Source organism: Acanthisitta chloris, unplaced genomic scaffold (genome assembly GCF_000695815.1).
Source record: "Acanthisitta chloris isolate BGI_N310 unplaced genomic scaffold, ASM69581v1 scaffold4174, whole genome shotgun sequence".
NCBI classification, from domain to species: domain Eukaryota; kingdom Metazoa; phylum Chordata; class Aves; order Passeriformes; family Acanthisittidae; genus Acanthisitta; species Acanthisitta chloris.
In genome coordinates, this window is record NW_008670826.1 from 36477 (window position 1) to 49213 (window position 12737).

At 40.0% G+C, this 12737-nt stretch overlaps 1 protein-coding gene across 1 annotated transcript in view; it reads right to left on the reverse strand.

Annotated features, from left to right (window-relative positions):
* Positions 1-9318, reverse strand: part of LOC103801404 (fibrillin-2-like) — a gene marked incomplete at its 3' end in the record, with an annotated part of 45079 nt that extends 35761 nt beyond the window's left edge. Inside the window, exons 1-5 of the mRNA XM_009073818.1 lie at positions 9291-9318; positions 6765-6890; positions 4636-4788; positions 3629-3862; positions 2844-2981 (exon numbers count right to left, since the gene is read on the reverse strand). Coding sequence (XP_009072066.1) covers positions 2844-2981; positions 3629-3862; positions 4636-4788; positions 6765-6890; positions 9291-9318 — 679 coding nt within the window. The remainder of the gene's footprint in view (positions 1-2843; positions 2982-3628; positions 3863-4635; positions 4789-6764; positions 6891-9290) is intronic.
* Positions 9319-12737: the final 3419 nt, after the last annotated feature.

Consider the following 12737-nt stretch of genomic DNA (forward strand, 5'->3'; position numbering starts at 1 on the left):
TCCAAAGTCATGTGCATCACATGATTTCCATATAAAATATGCATCTTCAGATGCTCTTATTTTTATAAGCTCTTGCTAACTGAGGGAATGGCAAATGTATGTTAATATAAAGGAGTTGTTGGCTTCAAGTTTGCATTGCAAGCATGCATATTCCAGCAGTATAAACAGGAAACATCTGAGACAGAGATATTTAACCCTGTATCTCAGCACATCCCTCTTCAAAGTCAAATATTTCTCTTTCAGCACTTGCATCACACTTATCCCCACTTCTCAGTTTTCCATCTGTAACCACTGTCAGAACTCTACCAGGCACAGTATGAAACTTCCAAATGCCCTTAAAAGACTTTCTGCAATGAGTCTGAAGATATATTACAAAATTTAGAATAGTGAGATTTGTATTCACAAAACAACTAATATTCAACACAACACTGCTGCAGGTTTGCTGCCACTTTTCAAGTCTCTAGAGCTATTATAACCAGAATGAAATAAGGAAAGGTAATAAAGTTAAAGCTGTCTATTGGTTTGGGCAAAGGGACTGACCACTCAGTGTCAGGTCACTGAGAACACTTATGGTCCTTGACCCATCAGGTATGTTTTACTGTGAGAGCAGCATGACACAAGCTCAGGTCAGAGAGCAGTAAGTAACACCATTATTTTTTTGATTTGGCATGGTTAATTTTGAAATAAGACTTTTCTTTATCTCTATACAAAAACATCTAATGATTTCTGGTTTCTTAATTTATTGCCTGGGGAGTAGGCAGCCAGAGAGACAGAGCAGTATGGAAACAGTGTTCATTTATATACCATCAACCTAACCCCATGCAGTGAAAAGCTCCCAGCACCCCAAGACCGTTCTTTTAACAATGAGAAGAGTATCCGAGTTAGCTTTAAGCAAGCCTTTAAATTCATTTATTATATGTTAGCACACACAGAAAATCCATGCAGTTAAGTTCCTGCCCATATTTCCAAGAAAACTTTCTGTGTGATTTGTAGCCACTACCATTCACAAATCAATGGTTCAGTGTGGCACTAAAGATGCTCTGCTACTTCTTTATAATACAACTAGAAAGTAACAGTGAAACAAAGCTGTGTTATTTATAGAGTTCATAGAGTTATTAATAGAGTCTTCTGAATACAAGCAGCTACTCAAAAGGCAAACCACTGAAGAGTTGAAATTACTAACGACTGATTCATTTCACACAGGAAAAAAACAGGCAAAATGACACTTAAACTTGCTGGAAGCCATTTTTGGGGTCTTTTTCCCTGCTTTCAACCTAGGACGTTAATGGAACTGGCACTGCATCTTCTGCTTTTGTTAAACCAATTGAAATTTTTTATTTGAACCACTGCAATCCAGAATTGACTCAGTTTCAAGACTGCTGTTTCATGCTGAGGTATGCATTGCAAAGTAGAGATCAAGTTCCTTAAGTGAATACACCTTTTTCCTGGGCACAGAACTGTGTGTTATAGTATTCAACAGATCAACAATTATGATTTTTTGGATGTACCTATCAATCGAGGCTCACAGTTTTCAGGCACTCTAGCCTCAAACCAAAAATTAGGTTCAAGTTCACTATTATCACAGGCCTAGAGTCAAAGTGGAATGGCAAGGCAAATGGCCCCACAGAAGAGAAAGGGACAGGATGCCAGCCAGCTGTTCAGAACACATTCTACTTCTCTGCCCATCGATTTCAGCATCCAGACGTGTAAATATGATGGACCTTTTAAACTACAGATGGTTGTCCTTCCCCAGTGACAACTGAAAAATAGAAAAGTTTGACTTAAGTCCAGATAGCTCTACCTGCTACAACCCAAGTACAAAGGGGCACAAAGATAGAGGAACGTTTCACAATAACTGGAGAGTTTAAATCTTATTCTGGATTAATCCCAAAAGCCACTCTCAAGATGAAAATTAGTACATTAATACCAGATCATTTAGGCTGAGAAGCCAAAAAGGAGCCAAAGACATGAAACTATTTCTTTTGTGTCACTGCCATGTTCCCAGCTCAGCTTCTGGCTGATACCCTCTCTGCTGCATGCACGTGAAAATCTGCCTATACTGTTCTCACTTGGATTCCATGAGCCAGTATTGGGCTAGAATAATTTTTTTAAGGTTTCATGTAGCTGCAACCTTTTGCCCTCCTTTGTTTCTCTATTTTCCTCCAATCCACAGACACACTAGGAATTGATTCTAAAACCACAAATTCAGTGAGAAAAGCCTATTGCTTACAAGGTCTTGTACAATATTTTTCATTCACAGATCTCAGATCGCTTTATAAAGACTCAGTAAGTAAGTATTCAATCAAAAATGTAACCAGAACTTTCTGTTTAGGATCCTATACATTTATTAAGTTAGTGTCCTGTACTTTCTTATGAAATGCAAATATAACAAGAAGTTAATTAATGCAATTTTAAAATTATTTGATAACTTTGAAACTTTAACTCATTAATCCTCATGAGGAGGCAAGACATCAATTCTACCCTTCATCATCTTGGTCAGAACAACACTAAATCCCATGGCAAAAATGGAGCTGTGTGAGCATAACAAAGGAGAACATGGAACAGAATTTACTTTCCTGAATGTGACAAAACCGTACAATACCCATCAAGTACAGGAACAGGAATACTCAATACCAATATTTACAAATTTTTGGTAAGGAAGCAGATCACTCTCATGGAGAAATTATTCAAGTGTAACTAATACCATGGGCTTTGCACTCTCTTTCAAAAGAGCAGCATCATCAAAGTTACTATGCTTTTTAAATTAACCCCCCCCCGGATTTAAAGCAGAAAAACATTAGTATTTTAAGACTGAATAATGGAATTGAGAAATGTGAACTCACCAATGCAATCCCCATTTGCATCCTGCTTGTATCCCATGTTGCATTCACATCGGTAACTAGAAAGGGTTGGTATACAACGTCCATTTAAACAAAGGTTGGTGTGGTGCTTGCAGATGTCTATGGTCTGATTGAGTATTGCTAATGCAAATAAACAGAATAGGAGACAAGTGTTTGTATTTTCAAATGGAAGTAAATATGAAGATTATACTTGACTTCAGGTGCATAAATCTGGGTGAAAGCTGAAGCAGTCGCTATTTTTGCTGCACTTGTCTTAATAGTATTCCTAGCACTTCATTAACTTTATGGCTGTGATGCCAGATACATATTAACACATCTTATAAGCACATCTATGTACACATCTATGAGTCCTCTACCTGAATATTTTTCATCTTGGGCTTTCAGTCAAGGCATTATTTCTGCAGAATAAGTAGCTTTCACATTTGGAAGAGAAAGGACAGAGGATACTTTATTTTAAACCCTGTTGGGTTTTTGAAAACACTTTCATTAGTGCGGAAAAAGACACATCAGCAGGGACAGCATAGATTCAAGGACTCTCTAACTGAAGTGAAGTAAAAACTCTCTGACTTGTTCAGAAAAGAGGGCTCCTGAACTTCCTAATGTATCAGCTGAGATGCCTTAAATGTGAATGACAAATCATATTTAACTGTTAAGAACACCATATCATATCCAGACTAAAACCTAAGCAGGAAATAGAAAAGAAAAAAAAAAAAAAAAAGAAGGAATAGATAGTAAAAAAAGAGAGAAACAAGTCACAATGCACTTACTTAGCCCCGTAATTATTGGGCCACTTCCAGTGGGAGTCTGGCCACCTGTCCCTACCCCTGTTCTGCCTACACCTGGGGAGAAACCATTGCTTCCAGGGATGGGAATGAATCCTGCTCCTCCTGGGCCATTGCCATTGCCATTGCCACCAGGATTGAACCCGTTTCCTCCTGTCCCACCAACTCTGGAACCACCTCTAGCAGGAGCACCATCCACACAAAGTCTGCGGTGTTCATCTGTTAAACAGGAATGCACAGAGAAGCATAAAGTAAGTCAACCCTTCCAAGTCAGCTTATAAGGAAGATACAGATCTTTGTGTGCTACAAAAACCAGAACACCAACTCCTTGTTTCTTTGATGTTATGTGTTCCCTCTCCCACTCCTCTTCTCAGGCAGATCCCATGATTGTGACAGGTGTTACTTAATGAAGGACACTCTAAATACTCAAAAGAAATACTGTAATTTACAACTATTTACTGAAACCTTTTTGTTGATGTGTTGCCAGCAGCACTGTAACTCCCTGGTCACTCAGACATCTTGATGAAGAAAATACATTTCATTAGGGATGTGGACTATTCCTCTGTGAGAAGAGTTGAAAGAATAAATGAAATACTGATGCATTTCTAGTTCAAAGTAACCCAAAATGTAAAGGAACAAGGGAGCAGCTGTTCCTTCAAGTCAAAATTAACTATGGACCCTCAGTCGTTTCCTCTTTGAGCTTGACCACAAAATCTTCCCATTTCCCAAGAACTATTTCCAAAGTCAACAAAAGGACGTTAAAGAAACGAGTTCCAAACAATCATGGACCAGAAAAAAAATGGTTCACAGATGGTAATATCGGCATTAAAAACACAGGAATGAATACTAATGTAATTCCTGACTTTATTTTTCCATTTAGCCTACATTTTAAAGCAGTTTAAAACATTCCCGTGACCTCCATACAAGCTAGAATGGACATGAAGAAGAAGAAAACAAACCAAGCGAAACAAACCAACCAACAGGCCACTCACCAGATCCCCTGACAGGACACATCTCTGGAACAGACCCGAAGGCCCAGCATCTGCCAGACTCACAGCAGCACTGCCTTCTGGTGAACCTTCCAGGCAGCTCCTGTGCACAGCGGCCACTCACGATGTTGGAGAAACATGTACTTGCTCTCGGATCTGGTAGTCAATTTAGAAAGAAAACTAAAATTAGGGATATGAACTTTCCAAATTACTTTCTCTTTTTCACCTAATCTAAGGACTAAAATGCTTTACAAGTCGTATTAAAAAGAAAATGAAAAAAACCAGAGAGCCCGAACCACACAAAACACACCCAATAATGTGATGTGCACCTGAGCAGTTACACTGGATTTACTGCAGGTTGCATAGCTGCAGTGGCACTAGTCTTCCATTAATCCAGCTTGCGATCTAAAAGTCTCCTCAATCTAACAGTAAATATGGATGATATGAAAGATACAAAGCAATACAAATGAAAACTAGACACATACATATAGAAAAATCTTCCTATGGCAAACCCCAGGATACTTCATGTAGCAACAGCAACACCAGTAAATTAATTTAATGAATTTTAACTTGGTTTAGCTGTATTTGGCTGAAGAAATGCAGTTCAGTGTGTTCTGATCAGTAGGCTGAAAGTACAACAGTATTTTCAGCAGTGCCATGTGAAAACTACTCAGTGTGAATATGTCAGTATTTATTATATTCTAGTTCCTTCAAGGACAGATGATCTTTTATTGTCAGACTCTTGAATGTTGACTGGGAGAAAAGCTCAATGAGTTCAGAAAGACATGGTACTAATTATAGTAACTGGGCAGATCCTGATACTTTGGTTGAAAGCAAATATTTATCCTAAACTAGGAAAATTAAAATAACTTATATTAATAAGGTTCACATCCTTCACTTTTCTCCTAAGTAAAGGAGAAATTATACATCTAGAGTGTATTAATTATACTCCACTATGATAAACTTTTGAGAGCACAAGAGCTTTCAGAAACATTTTCTTTTAAGGGAAGGAGACTCTCTAAGATAAGGGTTTGCCTTAGAACTAGGACACATGATTTCTGTGCAAGTGGCGAGAGCTGCCCTTAGAAATCAGATTGCAAAACATGACAAGATCCACAGAAATACTGATCATATGGGAAATCACAGGTTTTCAGTATTCCTAAGGTCAGCCATACTACCTTCAAAGTTGGCACTCCTCAGATGCTTCTGCATAACAGAAGCTACCATTGCTTAAAAAATCATTCATTTGAAATCACTCATAGGTCATTTATCTGCGATTCAGAAATCCCTTCAGAATGCACATCCCTTCCCCAACATGAGAAAAAATTCCTTTGAGGTGTCTTAAATAAGAAGAACCATATGAGATCTAGAAAAGACATTAATCTTAGCAATTTTAAATGGTTTCAATGAATGGCATGAGAATGGTTTACATCATGTATTTGACACATGCAGCTGTATAAAAGAAATTACCACACATGGAAATAAGCATTATATTTTTTTTTATAATACAGGGATAGCTTTTAAGTAAATTGTCCTGCAAAAGATGCAATCTATTGAAATCCAGCACTTGGATTCTTTTATTACATTATCTGTTTCTCTAAAATTAGTGGCACATCAGCATACGCTATTTAATGCTTTTGAAGTCTATATTTGTGCCTTATATTGGTCTCTAGAGGTTAAACTAACCTACCTGAGATGGAACTTTAAGCACCAAGTAAGGATACATGTTTGCTCCTTTAGGACCAAAGTGAGCTTAACTTTTGGGTTCATCAGATTAGGGTTTAAGAAAGAAGTACAATTAAAATTTCCTATGTTTGCCTAGATAACAGAGGGATACCAATTGCTTTTTTCCCTCAGACGATCCAGATCTCAGACTGCAATACAGGCAACACAGAGGGATCTGCTGCCTACATGAAGGTGGTTCTAGTGGCAGTCATCATCACAGGAGGATGCCATGAAATTTAAGCAGCTGCATCACAGATACTAGTGATTTAGCATAGAGTTGAGGCCCTGGGGCATGGGGCGAAGTGCCAGATGGCCAGGACAGAAATAATGCTGCTGCTGCTGCTGCTGTGTATAAACTGCCTTAATAACCTCGAGACCTCTAAAAGCCTGCGGTGTGGAGTACCTACCCACAGTGCAGGATCCATCCACAGATGCGACATAACCTCGTGGGCAGATGCAGAAGTAACTTCCCACAGTGTTCGAGCACACACCACCTTCACAAACTCCTGGGATGCTGCTGCATTCATCAATATCTGTCCAAACAGGAAAGGACATAGGATAATCAGCAGGCACTTACACATATTGTTTTAGAAATGGGAAATGGCCTTTTCTGAAAAGAAGCTGTAATTCAAATCAGACCAAATAGACTATTGCTGGTGTTTGCATACTGCAAATGATTTTGTTTGCCACCTAATGGAGGTTTTCCTTATATACACATGTGGTGCACCACTTCAGGCTGCAGAGTGTGTGACAGCAGGATGGGATTTCCTTTAAATGGCACATCTAAGAAACACAGAACAGCTACAAAGCAATACCAAAATACACATCCTGCTTTTGAGCTGAAGGAAGAAGGATGCTACAGCAGCCAAGCAGGACAGCTCTGGGTTTCTTGCGACCACAGAAACATTGCCTTTCAGATCTGACTGCTTTCTGACCTTCCGATACTCTAATCAGAAGAATTTTGGCCAAGCTCTTCAAATGCAATCAAATGCTGATCCATTCAAACACTTCTGCTAACTGACAGTAGTGGTCTCTGAACACTTCAGTAATTTTTTATGTCAATACATACAAAGTGAGACGTCATCAAGTTGATAAATGTGTTGCTGTGTGAGACTGCTAGGGCACTTGGCACTAGGTCTGAGAGAACAGAGTGCTTTCAAAGAACCAGCTGGAAGGAGAAAGAAGGGCTGAAGCAATGAGAATGACTGCATTGTTAGAGGTGTGAAGCACAGCGGAGCAAACTGGAAAGGAAGCAATCTAAGCAGGAAGAAAAGCATGAGAGAAAAGACTGTGTTGTGACCATTTATATACACATGAGTCATTTTAAGTAACCACTTCATTCCGCAAATGTGACAATCTTTAGACATAGGAATATTTTTAGGGTCATTTTAGTAACCCAATTTTGCTTTGAAGTGACCTCTGTACATTAGTTTTCCAAGTGGCTTTCAGTGAATGTGAACTGTGGCCCAGGTTCAACAGAGGCATTCCAAGACACGCATAAGAGGACTGGAGCACCTTCCCTACCAAGACAGGCTGAGGAGGTTGGGGTTGTCCAGCCTGGAAAAGACAAGGTTGTGTGGGGATGTCATAGAACCTTCCAGGATCTGAAGGGGCTCCAGGGAAGCTGCAGAGGGACTCTGTGTTAGGAGCTGCAGTGACAGGACTAGGAGTAATGGGGATAAATTGAAAGAGGGAAATTTAGATTAGGTATTAGAAGACATTTTTTCCTGTGAGGGTGGTGAGACACTGGCCCAGGTTGCCCAGGGAGGCTGTGGCTGCCCCAACCCTGGCAGTGTTCACAGCCAGGTTGGATAAGGTAACCTGCTTTGGTAGGAGGTGTTCCTGCCCAGGGCAGGGGGTTGGCATTGGGTGATCTCTAAGGTCCATTCCAAGCCCTTATCATACAGTCTCTCTGTGATAAAAAGAAAAACACAGGCCAACTTTCTAACTAGCTTGAGATGAATTATGTTTTCTGGTTGGAATGATATGATACCAAAGGGTTTGCATGACTTGATACCAAAGACAGTCACAGGTACAAAATTTTGGCTTAACTTGTTTGTAAAAATTTGTATGCAGAATTAATTTAGATCAGCTTTCATACTGTGAAACAAACCTCAAAACAAAAAAGAAACTTGAATACAGATGTCTCATGTCAAATAATGAAGGAGAAGCATTAGAAAGAGCCTATAACAGAAGTTATCCTGTGATGGCTCTGTGAAGATCTTCACATTCCTTTTAAGAAAGCTTTGGGAACGCACAGGCCATTCCCTGCACTATTACACAAACCTGTCATTGCCTTGGGCCTGTCACTCTAGACATTTTCTTGAGATTAAAGATTACTTGAGAAATAAACTTTAGTAAGTGTTATCTTAGGGTAAGATCACTGCAGTCTCCACACCAAAAGCTCAAAGGGAAGGAAGAGTGCCAAGAGAGCCTGTATCAAAGAGCTAACTCCCCACTGTGACAACTCCCTTCAGATATGGATCTACAGAGGACATTCAATTCCTGAAAGGAAGATGAAGTTTTGCCACAAAGCCACTAAGAATATGAAAACTGTTCTCTGTGAAGTTCTGGTATGAATAAAACACTCCCTCACCCACTGCCTTGTCATTTGGACTGTCACTGTAGAAAAGCCAATTTATCTTAGATGTAACACATCTTCCAACTCTCTAACTAGTCCATACATATAAGCATCCTGTGGCCTTTATTTGTTTGACACTATGAAGCAGCATCAGATGAAATGAAAATTTTGTCTCTTTAATACAGTTATTTACGCATTTCAGAGGATGAAAAAAGTTTGAATTTTACATTAAAATGACAACTATCTCTCACATTTTAATCAACTGCTCAAGTATATAGAAAAGAAAGTGTCATTTTTGCTAAATCAAAACACTGCTAAGAAACAATGTTTTCACTTAAGACTTCATACTTACCCACTGCAGAGTTTCCAGAATTCCACATGATGGTATAAATCAAACCCAAATAACTGCCCAGGAAGTCTCTGAAATCTTGCTTTAATTTACTACATTAAAGGCAACCTATATAACGTGGCAAACTGCTTACCATCTGATTTAATCCAATGCATGGAACTATGTGTTTAAATCCAACAGGAATGGAACTGACTGCTTTGCTGAGATCCTTCATGCAGTAACGGTCTTTCGCAACCTGTAAGTCTTTTAAACATGAATGCTGTCTCCTGTTACACAGTCTGAAACACCTTATTGGAAGGACAGGCAAGGAAACTGCGTGGAGTAAGCACTTTGCAATAATGTATTACTTTTTCTGGAAAATGACACCTTCCCAATGGCAGTCACTGGGTGCTCAGGCAAGAGAACTTCCTCAGCTTTACTCCCTCCCTGAAACATCTTCAGCCTCAAGGAAATACTACGCTACTGCAGTTCTTCCAAAAATAAATCCCAACCCTAATTCTAAAAATCAGAGGTGCCCAACCTTCAATAAAGGCATCATCCATGTAGTGATCATGTTTTACCAGCATGGAAAACCTGTCTGATGGTGCAAGAACTGTGTACATGGCTGGGATGGCACTAAACCAGTAGCAACTGCCACTAGTGACACATGAGCAGATTAAATTTCAGAATCCCTGTGCTAGGAATGCAGCATTTTCAAAATATGTATCTCATTCAGTCACTCCATTAGACAGTGGGGCATAAATCTTGTAAGTTCCACAGCATTTCATTATTTTCATGTTTTCAGTGGCTGAGGTATATATGACAGCAGCTACTACACATAAGAAAGGATTAAAAAAACACAAGAAAAATTAATCTATAAAAACCTGACCACTAAAACTACCAGGCCCTTGAAAATTGAGAGTTTACCCTTCATTTTCACTCTGTTTGACACAAGTACCTGCTAATTCAAATGGAATAATCTTAATGACAAGAACACAGCACCTGACCTACCAAAGGAAACCAAATTCCAAACTAGTGGTCACACAGGTCAAAGCTCATTGAGGCAATGAGTCAGTGGAGTTTGTAGCTGGCAAGTGAAAGACATAGGAAGGAAGTAATTCACCACCTCTGCAAAGCTGCAGGATGTAGACCATCTTTCTCACCTGGCTACATGCACAGGAGTTTAACACTGTCTAGGGCTCTTGTCCAAGACTGACAGGAAGCTGGAAGGGAAGAAGTACCTCCTGAAACCTGGGCAGTGACCGGAGTGGAAGGAAGACTCCACAGTCCTCGGCATGTAGAGACAAAAACATTTTTTTTAACCAATTAACATGGAGAAATCCTGTGGAAGAATAATCTTCCTACTTACTGGAGCGGCACCAAGCCATTAGACTTTTTTGTTTCACTAGCTTTTGAGCCAAATCTCTGTCTCTCCTTCCTCCCTTCCTGGTCCTTGCATGTGAAATTATTTCAAACAATCTGTGTTACCTCTGACTGGAAATTCTGAGACCTCACCTCTGGAAGGGCTATTTTTAGGATGGCTGATTGAAAGAGTTACTCACTTTCCTCCCTTCCCCCCTCCATTGATGGTCCCAGGGGAAATGCTCCAAGGATAAGTAAGTGGAAATGCTGTCTTAAGGCTGAAGAAGGCTGGTGGCATGAGTGGCTACACTACCAAAGTTGCACACAAGATGAGAAAGCCAGTCTCAAGGTAAGAACCAAATTAAATGTATGACATAAACTTTGTAGATGTATGAATAGGTGAGTTTCTGCCAAGAAAATCCCAGCCTGGCTACCTGCAACTCAGAAATCATGACTTTTACTGCTATGGTAAGCAGGACTCTATAAATAACTGAGTTAAAAGCAACAGAAATGGGGCTCTCCACTGCTGAATTCTGGAAAAGGGCTCCTTGGAAATAGTTTTAGCCTATAGTAATACCTGGTAGGATCAAACCTGAACAGCTCAGAGCCTAATGAACTTGCACTTCAAAGCAGGAAAATCAGTGTGAGGGACTGAAATGTTATAGGTTAATCACTCAAACAATCAACCTTTTTAAAAGGCTACAGGTGCTTTGCTGGGACCAGGTTTGCATCCCACAGCTGAAGGGGAGAAGAAGAGTTTTTGGGTGTGTGGTGGTGAACCTCTGATCTGCATAAGCACAGCCTAGAAGCAGAGGGGGTGTGCACCCACCACCAGAGCATGACTGAAAAAGCCCACCTTTGAATAGCAACAAGCTGTTCTTTGAACCAGACAAGGGGAAATGAAGCAGATCCTGTGAGGTGGGATAATGTTTTTTATCATGCCAATGTCCTCTTTTCACAACTGGCTCAGATGTAAACCTCCAGCCCTGGAGGAGGTATCAGGACATTCACATGTAGCCTGAAGAAAATCATCCCTTCTGAGAAGGCACAAGTGGCATTGTGTCTTAGTGCCTTAGAAGAAGTCATAAACCGTCAAAGACCCCCCTAGGCACCCCTAGACTCATTTCTGGGGCCTTCTACCAGTGCACTGTACACGGTCCACAGTGTTGCATCAGACAATGTAAAACTCCTTGCCCAGGGGAAATACCTGGGTGTTCCCACCTGAACTTGAATATACATGAACCCACTGTGTGTGGGCACCCCCACCCCGATGGATCAAGGCTATGACCATTACTTCGACCAAGGGACATTAAAATTGCATCAATCAAGTCTCACTGCTGGATCCACTGTAGTGAGATCTTTCCTCTCCACTGTCTATGCTTATCCTTTATCTTTTCCTTATACCTTAAGTGGCATTTTATACTTTATATTGCCATATTTCTATAGATAATAACTAAAACAGCTACACACCTCCTTTCCATTGCAACCAGACTGTTCTAAAATAAACCTGTCATACATAAACACTGATCAGTCAGTGTCACTTCACTGTACTCCACCCCAAAGGATCTATTAACAAGAGCACCAGTCGCTTTGCCTCAACGGTAGATCACAACGATCAGAAAGAACTATACCAAAATCCACCCTGCCACAAAAAGTACAACATGTACATTCCTACTTATTCTAACAATGACTACTGTTTCCTGGAGGAAAAACGGGATAAAAAACCCTAACCCACAAAATACATCTGGGTGTTAAGGGCAGAGGATATATCAGGGGATCTCAAATTCCTCCTTCAGTAGAAGCGCTGTTAAAAAAAGGTCTGAAGAGCCAGGTAGGATTCCAGCCTCTGCCTCTGAACACTGCAGCCTTGACCAGTTACTGGCTCCAACTTGGATTTTGTCCTTTGTAGCCAGTAATTAGTATTTGATCTGGTTTTCGATATCTGAAGAAGGGAAAGGAGTGAACAGAATACTCCAAACCATACAATCATTTCCATACAATGTTTTAAATAAAAAACTGCACTAAAATAATGCAGTTCCTGTTAAATTATTTCTCTGCACACAGGTTCTAAGCAAAGGCCACCTACTCCTTACATCCTTCCCAATGGTC